Source organism: Bufo gargarizans, chromosome 9 (assembly GCF_014858855.1).
Source record: "Bufo gargarizans isolate SCDJY-AF-19 chromosome 9, ASM1485885v1, whole genome shotgun sequence".
Lineage (NCBI taxonomy): Eukaryota > Metazoa > Chordata > Amphibia > Anura > Bufonidae > Bufo > Bufo gargarizans.
The window spans coordinates 87,321,570-87,342,859 of NC_058088.1; the positions used below are offsets into that span (position 1 = coordinate 87,321,570).

Genomic DNA, 21,290 nt, shown 5'->3' on the forward strand with positions numbered 1-21,290 from the left:
ATTCCCAGGTGGGCGACAACAGAAGACAACAAAAGCCCAACAGGGATCCGGAGGGTAACACTCTGGAACAACAACCAGGATTCACAGCTCCAGTGGGTCAGTATAGAAGTCCAGGCAGGAAGCTCTATATCTGGCAACCAGAGAAGTGGGAGAGGAGAATATAAGGAGGTTGGGAGTGCTGGACAAGAAACAGCTGAGGAGGAGAAGCTACGGATCCCTGAGTGAGACAAAAAGGATTGCAAGGCAAACACAGAAAGCTACCATTAAGAAGCAGCATGATCTTTAGACATAGAGCACGCAGCCACCCGCTGCGACTTCCTGACCCCGGGTATAATGGAGTCAGACGTGGCTCTTGATACCCTCGTGACACTTGTCCCAACTTTTTGGGGATTTGTTGACACCATGAAATTCTGATTCAACATATTTTTCCCTTAAAATGGTACATTTTCTCAGTTTAAACTTTTGTTCCATGATTTATGTTCTATTCTGAATAAAATATTAGAAGTTGGCACCTCCACATCATTGCATTCAGTTTTTATTCACGATTTGTAAAGTGTCCCAATTTTTGGGGAATTCGGTTTGTACATGGTGGTCTGATACCTTCTCCTTCCTTAACCCCGCCAACTGGTTTAAAGGTATTGGAGGTTGGCTTATGGGAATTGTCCAAGTAATATTGCAGGTAGCCCTAATAATATTGGTAATATATGTAGTGATTAAGCTCGTTCTTATTTGTATTACCTGCCTTTCAAAAAGAATGAAGAAAACTGATGAACACCCTATCATGCTTCTCTACGATGAGAAAGAACAAAAGGAAACGTCATTCAACTCAGTTCCCTCTCCTCACTATGATGCCTCGCTGGGATAGGGTGAGATGAATCCCAGGGTACTACTAGAAGTCCGATTAACCAGGAACTTATCCATTAGGGATAGGTTGTCGCCACTGTGGGTGAAGAGGATACCAATGGTATGCCCAGGGGATTCATTAGGTAAGGGAAAGTCTACAATCAAGTTTCCAAGGGGGGGACTGTTATGGACTATTGATACAAAATGGATACTTGCTTGTTGAGAACTATACTATAGTTAAAATGGCGGTCAGGTACCCAGGCAATGCCTATAACAAGAATCTTGCTGTTTGCTTTATCATGTGTAACAAGACGGTTTCCGTTTAGCTCAAGCAAGCAGCTTCAAAGAAAGAAGAAGTAACGGCTTCATCCACCAGCAAGGGGGGAGGGGGGAACTTCCTCTTGTCATCGATGTGACAGAAAATACAGAGTTTATAGCCAATAGCATAGCATAGTATAGTACATAAGGCCGAAAAAAGACATTTGTCCATCCAGTTCGGCTTGTTATCCTGCAAGTTGATCCAGAGGAAGGCAAAAAAAAAAACTGTGAGGTAGAAGCCAATTTTCCCCACTTTAGGGGAATAAAAATTCCTTCCCGACTCCAATCAGGCAATCAGAATAACTCCCTGGATCAACGATCTCTCTCTAGTAGCTATAGCCTGTAATATTATTACACTCCAGAAATACATCCAGGCCCCTCTTGGACTCTTTTAGTGTACTCACCATCACCACCTCCTCAGGCAGAGAGTTCCATAATCTCACTGCTCTTACCGTAAAGAATCCTCTTCTATGTTTGTGTACAAACCTTCTTTCCTCCACACGCAGAGGATGTCCTCTTGTCCAGTCCTGGGGATAAATAGATGATGGGAGAGATCTCTGTACTGACCCCTGATATATTCATACATAGTAATTAGATCTCCCCTCAGTCATCTTTTTTCTAAAGTGAATAACCCTAATTTTGATAATCTTTCAGGGTACTGTAGTTGCCCCATTCCAGTTATTACTTTAGTTGTCCTCCTCTGGACACTCTCCAGCTCTACTATGTCTGCTTTGTTCACAGGAGACCAGAACTGTACACAGTACTCCATGTGTGGTCTGACTAGTGATTTGTAAAGTGGTAGGACTATGTTCTCATCACAGGCATCTATGCCCCTTCTGATGCAACCATTATCTTATTGGCCTTGGCAGCAGCTGCCTGACACGGTTTTATTTAGCTTAGTTTGCTGTTTATTAAAATTCCTAGATCCTTTTCCATGTCAGTGTTACCGAGTGTTTTACCATTTAGTATGTACGGGTGACTTGCATTATTCCTTCCCATGTGCATAACTTTACATTTGTCAGTGTTAAACCTCAATAGAAAAGAAACACGCCACCTTACACCCCCCACTCCTTTCCGTCCTATATATAGTATGCTGTTCCTCAATAAACCAGAGATCCTGTTATAACCCAGCTGTGTGTTGTCTCAGTATTGATCTCTCAGTATACGTATACTTTAACATTAATTAATTTGGAGCAGTACATCAACCGAACTGGCAGCTTGACCAGAACCAGAACAACTGCATCACAGTGTTTTAACATACTGTTCCTATCAGATCACAGGTTTGTTGTACCGAACTTTCATCATTATGTGAGTACAAGTACAATAGACTGGCGATCTGATGATGTGAGTACAGTACAATAGACTGGCGATCTGATGATGTGAGTACAGTACAATAGACTGGCGATCTGATGATGTGAGTACAGTACAATAGACTGGCGATCTGATGCTGTGAGTAAAGTACAATAGACTGGCGATCTGACTGGTAATCTGACATCTGATGCTATGAGTACAGTACAACAGACTGGCGATCTGATACCGTGAGTACAGTACAATAGACTGGCGATCTGACTGGTAATCTGACATCTGATGCTATGAGTACAGTACAACAGACTGGCGATCTGATACCGTGAGTACAGTACAACAAACTGGCGATCTGATGCTGTGAGTACAGTACAACAGACTGGCGATCTGATGCTGTGAGTACAGTACAACAGACTGGCGATCTGATGCTGTGAGTACAGTACAACAGACTGGCGATCTGATGCTGTGAGTACAGTACAATAGACTGGTGATCTGACTGGTAATCTGACATCTGATGCTATGAGTACAGTACAACAGACTGGCGATCTGATACCGTGAGTACAGTACAACAAACTAGCGATCTGATGCTGTGAGTACAGTACAATAGACTGGCGATCTGACTGGGAATCTGACATCTGATGCTATGAGTACAGTACAATAGACTGGCGATATGATGCTGTGAGTACAGTACAATAGACTGGCGATCTGACTGGTAATCTGACATCTGATGCTATGAGTACAGTACAACAGACTGGCGATCTGATACCGTGAGTACAGTACAACAAACTGGCGATCTGATGCTGTGAGTACAGTACAACAGACTGGCGATCTGATGGTGTGAGTACAGTACAATAGACCCACAATCTGAGAGGAATTGCCTGCATCATAAAACACTATGATGCAGTCAGTTTGGGTCAGGGGGGGCCGTTGTCGGTCCAGGAGATGTGGCCAACACACGGCCCATGTTTCCCAGGTCAAGCACCGTCATGTAAATCAGCCCTAAGAGTACAACCACATGGATGCGCCCACCTACAGCCGATTATTGTAGAGTCGTACAAACCGCAACTGCATCCGATTAACTAATTACAACGGCATTGTTTTTTCTGTCTTCATTCATTGGCAGTGTGGTTTTGCAGATTACTCTGTGACCATTACCAGCGAAGACAGAAGAAACAGCGCAATTAATAATTAGGTAATGTGGTACTCGGCTGCAGGCGGACGCATCCCAAGCACAGCATGGCCACTCAATATGGTAGTACCCTAGATCCATTCCTGAGCAAATAACAGTCCTCCCTATAACAAAGGTTTGTCTAAAAAGCAAAACTCCTATAAGGTCACTTCACATGGTCAGTATTCTGCCAAAACCAAGAGTGGGTCCAAAATACAAAGAAGGCATTTCTTTTAGTCACTTCTATAGTGCTGACATATCCTGCAGAGCTTTACAAACATTATCATCACTCCCTGTCTCCATGGAGCTCACAATCCAAGTTCCCTAGCAGTATGACTTTGGGTGGAACCCCAGGGAGAACATACAAACTCCATGCAGATGTTGTCCTTGGTTGGATTTGAACCTGCAAGGCACCAGTGCTAACCACTGAGCTGCTCAGGTATGTCCTAATTTTCTTTTACATCACACTCTACAATAAACTGTCAGTAAAAAAAAAAATTAACTCATGACATACCTACGGAGGTTTTCTCCCCGAGAACCATCAGGTCATGATTTGAGGGTAGCCCATAGTAAGAACATCTATGAAAATGCCTGAGAATAATCTCATCATCTCTAAGGAAATCCTGAGCACATGACCTGCTGAAGGTGCTTGGGGACTGGAGAAACAATTCTATAATAAAGCCTTTGTCATTTTTTCTGTGTTACATAATAGACCAGAACACAGAGGTATTGTTTAGTAAAGTAGGACTGGCTAATACTTCCAGTAAAGCGCTGTCACACATTCACAACTTTCCAGCTTTGAAGATTTTCAGAGACCACACAAGAAAAGGATATTTAAGATATAAATATTATGCTACTGTTCATACTCTGAAATGAGGAAACGATGTACCCCCCCCCCCCCCCCCCGCCCCCCCGCAGTAAAGAATGAAAGCTCGGTAGCACACACAACATACCGTGGCAGATTCTTAACCCATTCCTCATGCAGCCAGTTCCTGTTTCTTCATTTATTTATTTTTTATCCCCCCTCCCAGGAGCCATGTTTTTATTTTTCTGCTCACATAGCCGTATGAAGGCTTGTTTTTGCAGGACAAGTTGTACTTCATAATGGGACAAATTAAGATTTCATATGATGTAGTGGGAAGCTGGAAAAAATTCTAAATGGGGTGAAATTGGAAAAAAAAATATTCCGCCAGTGCTTGTTTTTATGGTGTAAAACTGACGTTAACATCATTCTGCAGGTCTCTACTGTTACAGCTTAGTGTTTCTTAGGTTTTAAAACGTAAAAAAAAAACAAAAAAACCTTTGTTTATTTGTTTGGGGGAGAGGGGGTTCGATCAATAGCTTTTATTGATACCATTTTGGGATATGTATGAATTTTTTATCACTTTTTATTTTTATGAAGACGAAGCAGCATGCAGCACTAATCTTCCTGTCAAAGTGACAGACTCCACATTAGAATCCATGATTGAGTACTTATTTTTTAAATGACATTCAATACTATCAAGCATACAGGAGATTACAGCACCACATCCCTCTTACATCCAGTAACGACTCCTCTGATGTAGATATTCTCTTTCCTCATCTTCTCCTGGACCAGACCGCCATCATCCTCCCCGATTTCTGAACAACCCAATATTGTGCCTGATGTGCTCTCCAATAGTATACTGCAGACACAGACAAGTCCTTTGAAAATATTAGTACCACACGGATGGTGACTAATGGTGAATAATTATTGCCACACAGTGCTCTCCAAAATACTTGTTCCGGGCAGTAATAGTCCTGTAAGCACACTGTACCCCAAAAATAAATGTGCTAATCTGATAATATGCCAGGGTGCCCCACACAGTAATAGTGTTCCCAAAATACCCCACCAATAGTAATAAATCTCTGCCAGAGCGCTCTTAGTAGTAATAGTACCCCTACAATGCTCCCAATAGTAATAATGTCTCCCATTGTACAGCAGAAGTAATAATGCCCCCACAGTGCCCATACTAGTAATCATGCTCCCCATAGTCCCCCAGTAGTAATAAAGCCCACCACATTGCCCCTCAGTAGTAATAATTCCCCCCTATAGTGGTCCCACCTCTCATAGGCTTCAGGCCTAGTGGTCCGTAGTGTGGAGTGTAAATGGCAGGGCAGGGAGACATTGGCGCCTGTGCCCCGCTGAAGCATTCAACTGTATCGCAGTTGGTGTGCTCTCATCTAACGTATAGGGCTGCTGAGACAGATGAAATGGTCGCAACAACAACCAAAATGCAAGGTGGAGAAGCCCAGGTAACTTTCATGAAGAGGCAGTAGGCTGGTGCTGCTGGGGCAAAGAGGAGCCACAGCCATGTTCAGCCCCTGGAAACACTGGAGCAGTGGGAGAAGTAGTGTCCTAGAACCAGTGTGACAGGAGACCCCAAGCTAAAGACACCTGAGGCCTAGGGGCCTAACATCACCCCTGGATCAAGGGAGGTCCCCTTTGAACCTTATGGGCTGTAATATATGGACTGTGAAAAAATTACCAAATGCTTATTGTGACTCGGGACTGGACATGTGTAACCGTCAGGTGTGTGTGCTCTCCTGTGGAGTGTCTGAATAAACCATGTATGTGCTTCTGCCTACCTTATTTCTGCTCATCTAAATACCACATATGGTGTGCTGTCCTCACTGCGTCATCGGATGTCTGCTATAATCCCACGGAGCAGCACCTTTCTCCCGACTCTGCTGGCTGTGTCAGCACTTGCATCATGGTGGCACCCCTCTGTGCCCCATTCTGCGGACCGCAATTAGCACGCGTATAGGCCGAGAGCCCGCCCTTCGTAGTTGTAGACCCATTCACTCGAGTGCTTCCGTGGGATTTTGGTCAGCGTGAATAAATAGAACATGTGTGCTACAGGGGTCTGCTCTTGGGGGGAGTCCAGTCCCCACCTTTCCTCTCTGACAACACATGCGCACCTAGCAGAACTGAGCGTGCATGTGTATGCAGGGCTCAGAAGGAAGGGCTGTTGGCTGAATGACTGCTGGGCCAACAGCTATTAACCCATAAAGTGTGTGTGGTCACTGTATGGGCAAATAGGTGTGTCAATCTCTGCTGTCTGACCTCATCTATCAGACATGTATGGCTGTCCTACCAGAAAAACCTCTCAATTGTCCGAGATCTGGTGGGATAGTCCCAGGGTCCTGGAAGGGCTGTGGCACATCCTGATTTCAACTGTATTTGTGTCCCGAGGACCAGTGTCGGACTGGGGTTCCGGGGTTCCACTACAGACAATTATTCTCGAGAACCAACCCTTATATCATCAATAAAGTTAAACAGGTTTAGAATCAAAGAAATAGACCCTAGAGGCAAGTGACTGGCTCCCAAGGCAGCCAAATGTTGGTCACTCTCCTGGGTCATTGGGTCCCATTATGGTATCAGAGCCTGGGCCCACCAAGTATCCTCTGGTACTCTGGGGGGCCAGTCCGACCCTGCTGAGGACAGATACAGTAAAGCAGGGATCAGTACCCTGCTCCGCCATTTAGCGGCCTGTGCTCTCCAGCAGCAGGAGTGATACAGTCATCACATCTATGGAGCTGAGCTGGAGAGTAGAGGACGTACTGGCCGGGGACCATCCCCCACCCTGTGTCATCACATGGCCGCAATGCACCTGCTGCTAGTGTAAAGGTGGTCCTAGGGGGGCAGCAGTACTGTAAAGAAGAGGGCATTCTACTGTGAAGGTGGCAGCAAGGGGATCGGGTGTATAGACAGACATTATAGTTACAGGTGTGGCTTACTTTAAAAAAAATATTGTGATGTGCTGCTCTGCTGTTCCTCCTTGGGCTATTTAAAGGTTGGGAGGTGGAATGTAGAATAATGGAGATAGATATGTGATAGATAGTAGATAGATAGATATGTGATAGATATAGATAGTAGATAGATAGATATGTGATAGATATAGATAGATAGTAGATAGATAGATAGATAGTAGATAGATAGATATGTGATAGATAGATAGATATGTGATAGATAGATAGATATGATAGATAGATAGATAGATAGATAGTAGATAGATATGTGATAGATATAGATAGATAGATACAACAGCACAGTCAGACTGTGTGAATAGGGTGCAACTCCTCAGGGAAGGCAGGCTTCTCCTCCACTGTAAATACATCCAAAGAACGAGGCAGCACTCCAAATTCTCGTGAGGGGGCGATGACCCAATTTATTTCCCAGGCAATGTTTCGGCCTACTCAATAAGGCCTTTGTCAAGCCTGCCTGGAAAATAAATTGGGTCATCACCCCCTCACGAGAATTTGGAGTGCTGCCTCGTTCTTTGGACGTAGATAGATAGATGATAGGTAGATATGAGATTGATTGGTAGATAGACAGATAGATACAGGGGCGTAGCTATAGGGGAATGGGCTGCGTTGGGGCCCGTACTCAGAAGGGGCCCACCTAGGATGAGGACTGAAAGATTTTATTGTCAGGACCCCCTCAAGAGTATTAAAAAATTACTTTATATACAGTGACACTGTGGGAAAGGGCTGGAGCCAGGGTTGCCAACTCAAATTATTATTTTTTCTGGACAACTTATCCCAAAGTCACGGACAGCTATCATCTTTTACGGACAAATTGAAAAACCATAATGAATGATAAAGCTTACAAGTAATCCATGTCTATAGCTCAATATACTGATAAGAACTCATCACCAGCATTTACTGTGAGCTGTAAAATGATGAAAAATTAACACAAAATTTATCTAGCCAAGAACCACCAGCCTAAAAAAAAATCACGGACACAGGAAAAAAGTCATCTACTTTTATGGACTGTCCAGACGGTTGGCACCCTGGCCGGAGCGTCTGCCTGGCCTGGTCAGAGACAGCGATCTCGACTAGATGCAGGAGTGGGGGGTGCACAGGAGGAGCGGCTTGTGAAGAAGATGCTTTTGGGTCGGGGCTCATTCAAAAACTTGCTGTGGGGCCCAGTAACTTCTAGTTACGCCACTGGATAGATAGAAAAGATAGACAGAATAATTTATATATGTAGAAAAATAGATGAGCAGCACACAAATCAAAGGTGGTGCAATTCCTTGAGACGGATCACGGATTTTGATCCAGCTGAGTATATGTAGAAAAAATCCAAGGCAGCACCCAAATTTCTGTGAAAAAAAGGGTATTTTATTCACCCAATAAAATACCCTTTTTTCACGAAAATGTGGGTGCTGCCTTGGATTTTTTCTACATAGAATAATTGATAGATACATAGATTGTATATTGATCGATAGATAATTAGATTAGACAAATAGATAAGATGGATTCCCTTCTGTCTTCCTCTATAGGGACAATCTCATCATTACATGAAGATTTATTCAGAAGTTTCCTATGTGATGCTCCAGGAGGCCAGCAGCAGTGACTGCAGGCGCGCAGCTCTTCGGAGCAGTACGGTAGAGGCCGGCCCGCCCGTATAGTGCGGTGATTACGGGAGCTGCTGATGCCAATGATGAGTCAGAGTGTTTGGTGCTGATGTTGCTGCCATTTCATCAGCTCGGTGCGGGCATCATCCTCTGTAGCCCAGCTCTCCGTCTTACAGCAGCGGCGCCCTCCATTGTCTCCTGGGCACTGCCATCTGCCGGGCACCGCCAGCCTAGGCTTGTCGCCGGAGGCAGATCAGCTGGTATTAGGTGGCTGAGCGTCCATGTGCCCGGGGGCTGATGCTGATCCCTGGCACCCACTGTGTGAGCCCTGCACGTTCCTGGGGAGGTAGGTGCCCGGATCGCACCGTGCAGTGATCCAGTGCGGGAGCCTTACCTTGTGCAGTGCACCGAGCAGACCTGGCCTGGCTCTGCCTGCTGAGGCCTTGTGCCCTGCAATGTGCGTGCCCCCACTGATGTCACCCCTTCTGTGTCATTAGCTACCTCCCCGGCCTGTGCATAACAGACTCCTCAGACTCTGCTGCAAAATGGAGGCCGTCTGACCTTTCCATCACACCCCTCCCCTGCTGCCAGTGATCAGGAAGAACATGGCTGAGCTCAGCACACACCTCCTGCTGCTCCTCCACTGATTCCTGCTCTCACCTGTCTGCAGCGCCCCCTGGAGGCCCAGCCCTGCTAAGTAATCAGCCTTGTCACCTGGCTCATGAGGCTGCCCTGTGCTAGGAGCCCTTAGTATAAGGTAACCACTGTGTAGTGTCGGCCTCTGCTGGGACCTGGGCCCTCCGAATAAAGTTTGGAGACATAGGACAAGGTGTGTCCATTAGCGGTCACTTCAGAAGACTGAATCCCACGGCTGGAGAGTCCTACAGGATAGAAGGACGAGCACAGACGAAGCCGGAATAATGGAAGCAATCTGGTTGTACCAATTCCGTCTCATCGTGATTGGGGACTCCACGGTAGGGAAGTCATGTCTGATCCGGAGGTTCACAGAGGGGCGGTTTGCCCAGGTGTCTGACCCCACGGTTGGGGTGGATTTTTTTTCCCGGCTGGTGGAAATTGAACCAGGCAAGCGGATCAAGTTGCAGATTTGGGACACGGCTGGCCAAGAGAGGTTCAGGTAAGGAGCCGTTGGCAGCCAATCTGATTATTTCATTTGTATTGCGCGTATTTTAGAAAAATATCAAAGATATCATTGATTGAGAGCGCCAGCGTGATATAGGCCGGAGGGGGCACCCTAAGAGGATAAAAAGTTAATGTCAATGGTCGTCCGTGAACCAACAATGGACCCCCAACAATGTTCTGAGCAAAATTTGGCCTGAAGCATAGGGTTAAGTGGTCTCCCCTGTGCCTCACGCTGGGTTCAGACCTGAGCGTTCGCGATGGAGCGCTCTGTATGCGCGATTGTACCGGCATTTGCAATCGCGCATACAGAGACAAGCGAACGCCCATTGTCGCGTGTTCCCGAAAGTCTATGTACGGGAACGCGCGACAAGACGCCCCAAAGAAGCTCATGTACTTCTTGGGGCGTCGGGCGTTTTACAACACGATCGTACGCACTGTAAAACGCCCAGGTGAGAACCATGCCGATAGGGAAGCATTGGTTTCTCCTTGTTGAGCGTTTTACAGCGCGTAGGAACGCGCTGTAAAACGCTCAGGTGTGAACCCAGCCTTAGTATGTGTTCAGTTTCAGTCTTGGGGCCTCATGGTATGGATATATGCTTTTACATACAGTCAAGATTGAGCACTGTAAGGCATTGCTGTGTGCATGAGGCCTAAGGCCTCCATCACCCGTCCGTGTCTGTGATGGTGTCCAAGACAAAACGGTGTTTCATGGTCAACCGTGAAGGGTCTCTGCCTTTGCCCCCTGTATTTCTTGTGCACTGATAGGCTGAAAAAAGGATTTCCAAAGCATCTCCTACCAATTGTCAGTGAAAAAACACTGACCGAACACTGAGCATGCAGCAGCCTAGGGATCTAGGTGGTGGTGCGGCATTCGGGTGTTGCCTCCAGATCACCACAAGAAAAACATGGGTGCCGTAATCAGGCCAATAGCTGTAGGAAACTACTGCAACATGAAAAAAGCCGGATGGATTCGCATGTCCGTTTTCTGTGTGTCACAGCCCTATTGTGGGTTTAACTGACCTGAACTCGCAACATAAAAGGGATCTATGGTGCTGTGAGTTCACATCAGTTAAACTTTTGACTAGGGAAATGTTTTTACACAGTAGCAATTGATTTATGAAGTTATTATGCGAAGTCTGGCAAGACTTTGCGAAGTAATAACTTCGGCTCATATGAGCCAATACATTCTAATACTGTACGGAGCGCTCGCTCCGTACAGTATTCAAACAAAATATTATGCGTTTCGCTCATCCCTAGTTGTGACACACGAAAGAAATATGGACAATTAAATCCAGCCTTAGGCTACGTGCACACGACCGCGCCGTGTTTTGCGGTCCGCAAATTGCGGAATGGGCCGTCCATGATAGAAATGCCTATTGTACGCAAAACGGACAAGAGTATGACAAGTTCTATTCAGTTTATGAAATCTACTGCACCCCTAGCTATCCGCCTACCAGTTACACCAGGAAAGTGACATAAATTATAGTGAACTTGCCGGGGCTGGTGGCGCCGCAGCTGCCATTTCCCGGTGGTGGCATCGGCAGGGGCGGACTGGGAACTTAAAATGGCCCTGGAAAAAATAAGTGGCCTAGTTTTGTAGTTGGGTCCAAATTTATGGAGGGCAGGGCCAGCAATACCATATTGTGGCACATTATACCGCCCCAACAGAGCCAAATACCACAGTCCATCACAAAATACATCCCCAAAAACTTCCACTGGCCGCCCCCCTGGGCATCGGCCCACCAGGAAATTTCCCCGTAAGGTCTATGGCCAATCTGCCCCGGGCATCGGAACACCTCATGGGACTAAATGCAGGTCCGCGAGCATTCAGAAGGTCAGAAAATGGGGTGATGCGACTTTTCTACACCAGTTTCTGGCCTAGGGGCTCATAATAAGTAACAAATTACCATCTCTAAAAAATAAAATTAGGGCACTTTCACACTAGCGTTTTTCTTTTCCGGCACTGAGTTCCGTCAAAAGGGCTCAATGCCGTAAAAGAACTGATCAGGCATATCCCGTGAATTCTGAATGGAGAGTAATCCGTTCAGGATGCATCAGGATGTCTTCAGTTCAGTCATTTTGACTGTTCAGATGCTACGGTTTTATCTTCGGCGAAAAAAACTAAAGACTAGGAATGTATTGGTGCCGGATCCGGCATTTAAAATGCCGGATACAACCTTCCGGTCTGCGCATGCGTAGACCGAAAAAAAAAAAGGTGAAAAAAATAAATGCTGGATCCGTTTTGCCGGATGACACCGGAAACACAGATCCGGCATTTCAATGCATTTTTTTGACTGATCAGGCATTTTTAAGGATCCTGATCAGTCTTACAAATGCCATCAGTTGGCAATGGAACTGCATGCCGGATCACTCTGCCGCAAGTGTGAAAGTAGCCTAAGAAAAGTACTTCAAAAGATCAGTAAAAAATAAGATAAAAAATTTGCAGATGAACTAGTAAAAAAAAAACAAGTTACAGGGTTTGTGCCTGTTTTTGTCAAATTTTTCTTTTTTCGGACAGATTAATTGTCTTAGGCACATCTACTAATAGCGCTGCGCCTGATCTGGAGTCTTTAGACCCGTTAGGCAGTCTTATGGTGTGGGTGACTTTTAAGGGCGGAGCTTAATGTGCACTGTGTTTTTTTTTGTTTGTTTTTTAGCCTATTTATGTTGGAGCGCCTCTTTAAGTATGAATTTGTAAAAAATTAGCTTTATTTTTACTCCACTCCATTGGTAGTGGCATAGTTCTGTTTGTCTGCGATGTGTTGGGCCTTTTGAGAAACATAAAAACGTGTCTATGGCTACAAATTTTTATTTAATGTGACTTTTGGCCGCACATTTGCGCCTAATTCCTGAACTGACCAAAAAGTAATTGTGCACAATCTACCTGCGCCCTGATGAATACAAAGACACTTTATTGTCTAATTCATCACCTTCTGTGCGACTCCTTATAAATTCTGTTCAAAATACTGACAGTCTAATCCACTATCCCGATCTAATTGCACCCGCACATGATAAATGACCCCCACTGTTTTTGTACACAGCTCCTATGCAAAGCTTTGTATCTCCATGGTTCCAGGCTTGGTGTAAAGTAGAACTGACTCAGTTGCCCATAGCAACCAATCAGATTCCACCTTTCATTTTTCACAGCTCCTTTTGGAAAATGAAAAATGGAATCTGATTGGTTGCTATGGGCAGTTTACACTGCCTGGCCCCGTCAAAGTGCGGAGAAAGCTGCCTAGAGGCTCATTTCCATATAGTAAAACATCATTTTTCTCAGCAATGCGGGCACATATGAACACGGCACCAACACTGATGTCTTCAGCTGCCAAGCGCACATGTAACAGGTCAGCCAGTTTCATAGGTACAAATCTGCTGACAGACGCCCTTTAACCCCTTAGTGATCACCCATATGTGTTTTTTTACGGCGGTCACTAAGGGGCCTTAGGCCCAGTCTAAGCACTGCATGGAGTGCCGATCCAGGCTGTTTAACACTTTACATGCACCGGCCGCATGTAAAGCGGTGACAGAGGGAGCGGACTCCCTCTGTCTCCCATCGCCACCCCTCAAATGCGATTGTGGGGTGAGGATGTGTTTGAAGGCTACCTGGCATCTGTTGTAGGCCCTGGTCCCGGCTGTAGTATTTTCCAGCAGGTTGCGCCTCTGGCGCAGCCTGCTGGTCAATGTTAAAAATGTTAGCATTGCTATTAAAATGCAATGCTTTATAGGGATAAGGCATTATAAAAACAATGAAAATACTGTCTGTTATAGTCCCCTTGTGGGACCATTAAGTGGTTAAAAAAAGTAAAAACAAAACACATTTATTAAATAAAAAACATTCCATAAAAAAAATTACACGTTCCATATTTGGTATTTCTGCATCTGTAACGACCCGGACTACATAAATATCACATAAATTATCCCCTACGATAAACGCTGTAAAAAAAAAATCGCTAATTTATTTTTAGTTGCCACCGGAAAAACGTCATAACAAGTGATCAAAAAGCCCCATTTACTCCAAAATGATACCAATGAAAAATACAAGTCGTCCCGCAAAAGTCAAGCCCTCACGCAACTCCATAGAAATAAAAATAAAAAAGTTATGGGTCTTGGGAAGCGGCAATGTAAAAGAAATGTTCTTTTAATAAAAAGGGGTTTTATTGCAAAAAAAAGTGGTAAAACCTAAAAAAAAAACTTTGTATTTGGTATCCCTGTAATCGTACTGACCCAGAGAATAAAAAAATATTATGTTATTTATACCGAAAAATGAAGGCCGTAAAATCTATAATGTAAAAACGCAGTGGCAGTATTTGCTGTTTTTCCTATCTCCCTTCCAGAAAGAGTTAATAAAAGTTAATCAGAAAGTTATGTGCACCCCAAAATGGCGTCATTAAAAACTACAACTTGCCCCGCAAAAAACAAGCTCTCATGAAGTTATATAAACGGAAAAATAAAAAAGTTATAGCTCTTGGAAGGCGATGTTGAAAAAAAGAAGTAAAACGCTTGGTCATTAAGGGCCAAAACAGGCTGGTCACTAAGGGGTTAAAGGGATTCTGTCACCTCTTTTTACCCTATAGAGATGCGGACATGCAGGGCTAGATCGCCGCTAGCATGTCCGCAATATACCAGTCCTATAGGGCTGTGTGGTTTTATTTAGTTTAAAAAATGATTTTATATATTTGTAAATGAGCCTTGTAAAGTGCCCAAGGGGCTGTACGAACCTTCTTGGTGCCCAGCCACGCCCCCTGTGAAGATTCCTCTGAATCTCCTCCTTTCGTCCCAGATAGATTGCCGTAATCTCGCGATGCGCAGTGCCGGTATAGTGTTCCTTCCCTGTGCTGGCATCAGTCTCAGGGAAGGAACTGCGCATCGCGAGATTACGACAATCTATCTGTGATGAAAGGAGGAGATTCGGAGTACACAGGCGGTGCTGGGCTCCTTCACAGGCGGGGCTGGGCTCCTTCACAGGCGGGGCTGGGCTCCTTCACAGGCGGGGCTGGGCTCCTTCACAGGCGGGGCTGGGCTCCTTCACAGGCGGGGCTGGGCTCCTTCACAGGCGGGGCTGGGCTCCTTCACAGGCGGGGCTGGGCTCCTTCACAGGCAGGTTGGTACAGCCCCTTGGGCACCTTACAAGGCTTATTTACATATCTCTAAAATCATTTTTTAAACAAAATAAAAGCACACAGCGCTATAGGACCGGTATATTGCGGACACGCTAGCGGCGATCTAGCCGCGGATGTCCGCATCTCTATAACTGAAAACGAGGTGACAGAATCCCTTTAAGCTAATGAAACTGCAGTGTTCAGTCTGTCTGCATTGTCAATGGCCACGCGGCTGTGCAGAACTCGACCACATAGTGTTTGCGCCACGACTGCGCTGTGTGGTCATGCCCTGACAGCATTGTATGATGCAAACAAGAAGAGGAGGTGTTGCCCATGGAAATCGGATTTCAGCGTTTTTAAGCCCTCTCACTGACTAATAGGGAAAAGGCAACATGTAAAATGCTCCAGTGACGTCACTTCTTGAAGCTTTTTTAACCCGTAGGATACCAGCGGCGATACTGGGACAGAAATCCCAACGCTGTACAGCTACGGCACTCTCATCGGGCGGGCAGAGGTCCAGCAGTCACGGACCCCTGCTGTATGTGTCGGGATCGGTGAAAACACAGAAGACGGCGCATTAACCCTTTTGCTGACCGCGGCACGTGCAGTATCCTGCCGGGTGCGGTGTGTCCATCTGGCCCCCGCGCTGCTGTGACGGGGACCCGATGGCAGGGAAGGCAGCCCCCGGGATCTCACGGGCAGGAAGCTGTATGTATTACACTGGTAATACACTTAGACAATGCATTAAAATACAGAAGTATTGTAATGCATTGTAAAGGTGATCAGACCCCCAAAAATTGCAGAGTGGGACAAAAAAATTTAGTTAAAAAAGAAGTAAAAAATAAAATAAAAAAAGTTTTTTACAAAAAAAATTTAAGTTTCAAGTAAAAAGTCACTTTCACAAAAAAGGACAAAATAAAAAGGGGGAAAAAAAGAAAAGTGGACATATTGGGTATCGCTGTGTCTGTATCGACTGGCTCTATAACAATATCGCATGATCCACCCCATCAGGTGAACGCTGTAAAAAAATAAAAATAAAAACGGTGTCAAAAAAGCCATTTTCTGGTCACCTTGCCTCACAAAAAGTGTAATACCAAGTGATCAAAAGGTCTTATGTACCCTCAATGGTACCAATCAATCTGTCACCTCATCCCGCAAAAAATGAGCCCCTACATAAGACAATCTCTTAAAAAATAAAAACCAATAGCGCCCATAAACCTATCCATCAAAATCTGCGCTGCAAAAGCCATATGGCGCTTCTTTCTTTCGGAGTCCTGCCATGTGCTCCCCCCAGCAGTTTACCACCACATATGCGGTGTTGCAGTATTCAGGAGAAAATGGGTAACAAATTATGGGGTGCTTTTTCTCCTGTTACCCCTTTTGAAAATGAAAAATTTGGGGCTAAAGCAACATTGTATTGGAAAAAACAAAACTTCAACTTTTCAAGTGTTTCCAAATTCCGTAAAACGCTTAGGGGGTCAAAGTGCTCAGTACCCCCTTAATATATTCTTTAAGGGGTGTAGTTTCCAAAATAGGGTCACTTTTTGAGGGTTTCCACTGTAGGGTTACGTCAGGGTCTCTTCACATACAAAATGGTGTCTACAAACCATTCTAGCGAACTATGCCTCCAAATTCCATATGGCGCTCCTTTCCTTCTGACCACTGCCACGTTTACTGCCACATATGGGGTATTTCTGTAAAGTGCAGAATCGGAGTAATATATTTTTAGGTTTATTTTGCTATTAACCTTTGCTGTGTTGCAAGCCAAAAATTTATTAACATAAAAAAATGACCCAAAAAAATGACCCTTTGAAATTTAATCTCCATTTTTCTTTAATTCTTGTGGAACACCAAGGGTTAAAAAAGTTTGTAACATCAGTTTGAAATAAGTTGAGGGGTCTAGTTTCTAAACTGGGGTCATTTCAGGGTGGTTTACATTACGTAAGTCCCTCAAAATCACTTTATTACTGAATTGGTGCTTAAAAAAATGGTTTTGGAAATTTTGTTGAAAATCTGAAAAATAGCTTTTAAACTTCTAAGGCTACTTTCACTCTTGCGGCAGGACGGATCCGACAGGCTGTTCACCCTGTCGGATCCGTCCTTCCGCTATTATGCCGTACCGCCGCTCCGTCCCCATTGACTATAACGGGGACAGGGGGGCGGAGCTCAGGCTCAGCACGGCAGTGCGCGGCGAAAGGCCTCCGGACTAAGGCCCCTTTCACACGGGCGAGTTTTCCGTGCGGGTGCGATCCGTGCGGCGAACGTATGGCACCCGCACTAAATCCTGACCCATTCATTTCTATGGGGCTGTGCACATAAGCGTTGTTTTTAACGCATCACTTGTGCGTTCAGTTGAAATCGCAGCATGCTCTATATTGTCCGATTTCGACGTGACGCAGGCCCCATAGAAATGAATGGGGTGTGTGAAAATCGGATGGCATCCGCAAGCAAGTATGGATGCCGTGCGATTTGCACGCACGGTTGCTAGGAGACGATCGGGATGGAGACCCGATCATTATTATTTTTCCCTTATAACATGGTTATAAGGGAAAATAATAGCATTCTGAATACAGAATGCATAGTAAAACAGCACTAGAGGGGTTAAAAATAAAAAATTAAAATTTAACTCACCTTAGTCCACTTGATCCCAAAGCCCGGCATCTCCTTCTGTCTCCTCTGCTGAACAGGACCTGGGGTGAGCTGCTCCATTAAATATCGGTTAAGGACCTTCGATGACGTCACTCCGGTCATCACATGGTCTTTTACCATGGTGAATCACCATGGTAAAAGATCATGTGACGTACCATGTGATGACCGGAGTGACGTCATCGAAGGTCCTTAACCTGTATTTAATGGAGCAGCTCACCCCAGGTCCTGTTCAGCCGCTCAGCGCAGAGGAGACACAAGGAGATGCCGGGCTTCGCGATCAAGTGGACTAAGGTGAGTTAAATTATTATTATTATTTTTTTTTAACCCCTCTAGCGCTGGTTTACTATGCATTCTGTATTCAGAATGCTATTATTTTCCCTTATAACCATGTTATAAGGGAAAATAATACAATCTTCAGAACATCAATCCCAAACCCGAACTTCTATGAAGAAGTTCGGGTTTGGGTACCAAACATGCGCGATTTTTCTCACGCGAGTGCAACGCATGACAATGTTTTGCACTCGCACGGGAAAATTGCGCATTTTCCCGCAACGCACCCGGCTCTTATCCGGGCAAAAAAAATGACGCCCGTGTGAAAGAGGCCTAAAAGTCCTGCATGTCTGACTTTTTAGTCCGGTGGCCTCTCACCGCGAACTGCCGTACTGCGCCGGAGCTCCGCTCTGTCAACATTATTTTAAGGAGAGTAAATAAATAAATTAAATAAATATATATATTAATCCACTTGATCGCGCAGCCCGGCTTTTCTTCTGTCTTTTTTTTTTTTTTTTTTTCTGTGTGCAGGAAAAGGACCATGTGGTGACGTCACTCCGGTCATCACATCGGCCATCACATGATCCATCACCATGGTAAAAGATCATGTGATGACCTGAGTGACGTCACCACAGGTCCTTTTCCTGCACACAGCAAAGAAGAAGACAGAAGAGATGCCGGCTGCGCGATCAAGTGGATTAAGGTGAGTTAAATTATTATTATTATTTTTATTTTTATTTTATTTTTTTAACCCCTCCAGCGCTATTGTACTATGCATTCTGTATTCAGAATGCTATTATTTTCCCTTATCTCCATCCCGATCGTCTCCTAGCAACCGTGTGTGAAAATCGCACCACATCCGCACTTGCTTGCAAGGGCTTGCGATTTTCACGCAACCCCGTTCATTTCTATGGGGCCTGCGTTACGTGAAAAACACACAAAGAGGAGCATACTGCGATTTTCACGCAACGCACAAGTGATGCGTGAAAATCACAGCTCATGTGCACAGCCCCATCGCATCCGCGCGGAATACTCGCCCGTGTGAAAGGGGCCTAAGTCTTCTAACGTCCTAAAAAAATAGAATGACATTTACAAAATGATGCCAACATAAAGCAGACATATGGGGAATGTTGATTGATAATTATTTTATAAGGTATTGGTATCTGTCTTAAAAGTTGAGAAATTCAAATTTAGAAAATTGTGTGAATTTTTCAAAATTTTTAGTAAATTTTGGATTATTTTATAAATAAGGCCTCATGCACACGACCGTTGTTTGGGTCCACATCCGAGCCGCCGTTTTTGCAGCTCTGATGCAGACCCATTCACTTCAATGGGGACGCAAAAGATGTGTGCTGTCCGCATCCGTTGCTCCGTTCCGTGGCCCCGCAAAAAAATAGAACATGTCCTATTTTTATCCGTTTTGCGGACAAGAATAGGCATTTCTACAATGAGCCGTCCGTTCCGCAAACTGCGGAAGGCACGCGGGCGGCGTTAGTTTTTTTGTGGATCCGCAGTTTGCAGACCGCAAAAAACTGAACGGTCGTGTACATGAGGCCTAAAGGTGAAATATATTGACTCAAATTTACCACCGTCATGAAGTACAATCTCAGAATGGCTTGGATAAGTAAAAGCGTTCCAAAGTTATTACCACATAAAGTGACACATTGCAGATTTGCAAAAATCAGCCTGGGATTTAATCCCTTAGTGACCACCCATACGTCTTTTTACGGCGGTCACTAAGGGGCCTTAGGCTGGGCCGCCGCATCTCTCACATGATAGTCGGGGCCCTGCTCTAACAGCCCGGACCAGCAGGAGTGCCGATCCGGGCTGTTTAACCCAATGCGATCGCGGGGTGCTGATGTGTTGGGAAGCTTACCTTGCTTCCGATCAGGGCCCCAAGCCTGTCTTCAGTTCTCTCCAGCAGGCTGTACCTCTCTGGCGCAGCCTGCTGGTCAATGTTTGAATATCATTGCTATTGAAATGTAATGTATTATAGAGATAATGCATTACATTTTAAAAGCAATCAGAATACTGTATATTATAGTCCCCTTGTGGGACTATTAAGTAGTAAAGAAAAATAGAAAAAAAAATACACATTTATTAAATAAAAAAATTCCTTAAATTAAAAAATAATGCTTTTTTTTCCCATTGAAAATACGCTTTTCAATGAAAAAAATTGCAAAAAGAAAATATCCCCCATATGTTTGGTATTGCCGCGTCCGTAACGACCCGGACTACATAAATATGTTTAATCATATTTTATTAAATGATTTTCATGAAATTAAAATACACAGAACAGCAAAGGAACACCTTTGAATAGGTGCTCCGTATTAGATTATGATAATTCTGATCTATGACAGTATATCAATTCTAATATATCAAGACACAATCTAATAACCAGTTTGTCATCAGAACCTTGGTATAAGTCCAAAATAAAGGAAAGAAAAAGGAATAAAAAACAAAACTAGAAGACAGAGTAGAGAGTGAAACAAGAAAGAGGAAGGGGGAGAGCAGAAAGAAAAAAGGTGAAGGGAGAGGGAACAAATATATCTCCATCACAAGGAGAGATTCACAATATGGTGTTTTCAGTACAACATGAAACATAAGTCTGCCTGCAGGACTACATAAATATTCCATAAATTATCCCTTATGGTGAACGGCGTAAAAAATTTTTTTTAAAAAAGACAATATTTCCAATTTATTTTTGGTTTCCACCAAAAAAAACTTAATAAAAAGCGGCATTTACTCCAAAATTATACCAAGTCGTCCCTCAAAAATCAAGCCCTCACACAACTCCATAGGAAAAAAAAAAGTTATGGATCTTGTTAAGTGGCAATGCAAAATTATTTTTTGGGGTTAATAAAAGGGGTTTTATTGCAAAAAAAGTAGTAAAACGTAAAAAAATTAATTAGAAGTATTTAGTATCACTGTAATCGTACTGACCCAGAGAATAAAGATATATTAGGTTATTTGTACCGAAAAATGAACGCCGTAAAATTTATAATGTAAAAACGCAGTGGCAGTATTGCTATTTTTCCCCATCTCCCTCCCAGAAAGAGTTAATCAGAAAGTTATGTGTACCCCAAAATGGCGCCATTAAAAACTACAACTTGTCCCGTA

The 21,290-nt window shown here is 44.3% G+C and overlaps 1 protein-coding gene across 1 annotated transcript in view; it reads left to right on the plus strand.

Moving 5' to 3' along the window:
* Positions 1-9,928: 9,928 nt before the first annotated feature.
* Positions 9,929-21,290, plus strand: part of RAB39B (RAB39B, member RAS oncogene family) — a 28,916-nt gene continuing 17,554 nt past the window's right edge. Inside the window, exon 1 of the mRNA XM_044305594.1 lies at positions 9,929-10,147. Coding sequence (XP_044161529.1) covers positions 9,933-10,147 — 215 coding nt within the window. The 5' untranslated portion in view covers positions 9,929-9,932. The remainder of the gene's footprint in view (positions 10,148-21,290) is intronic.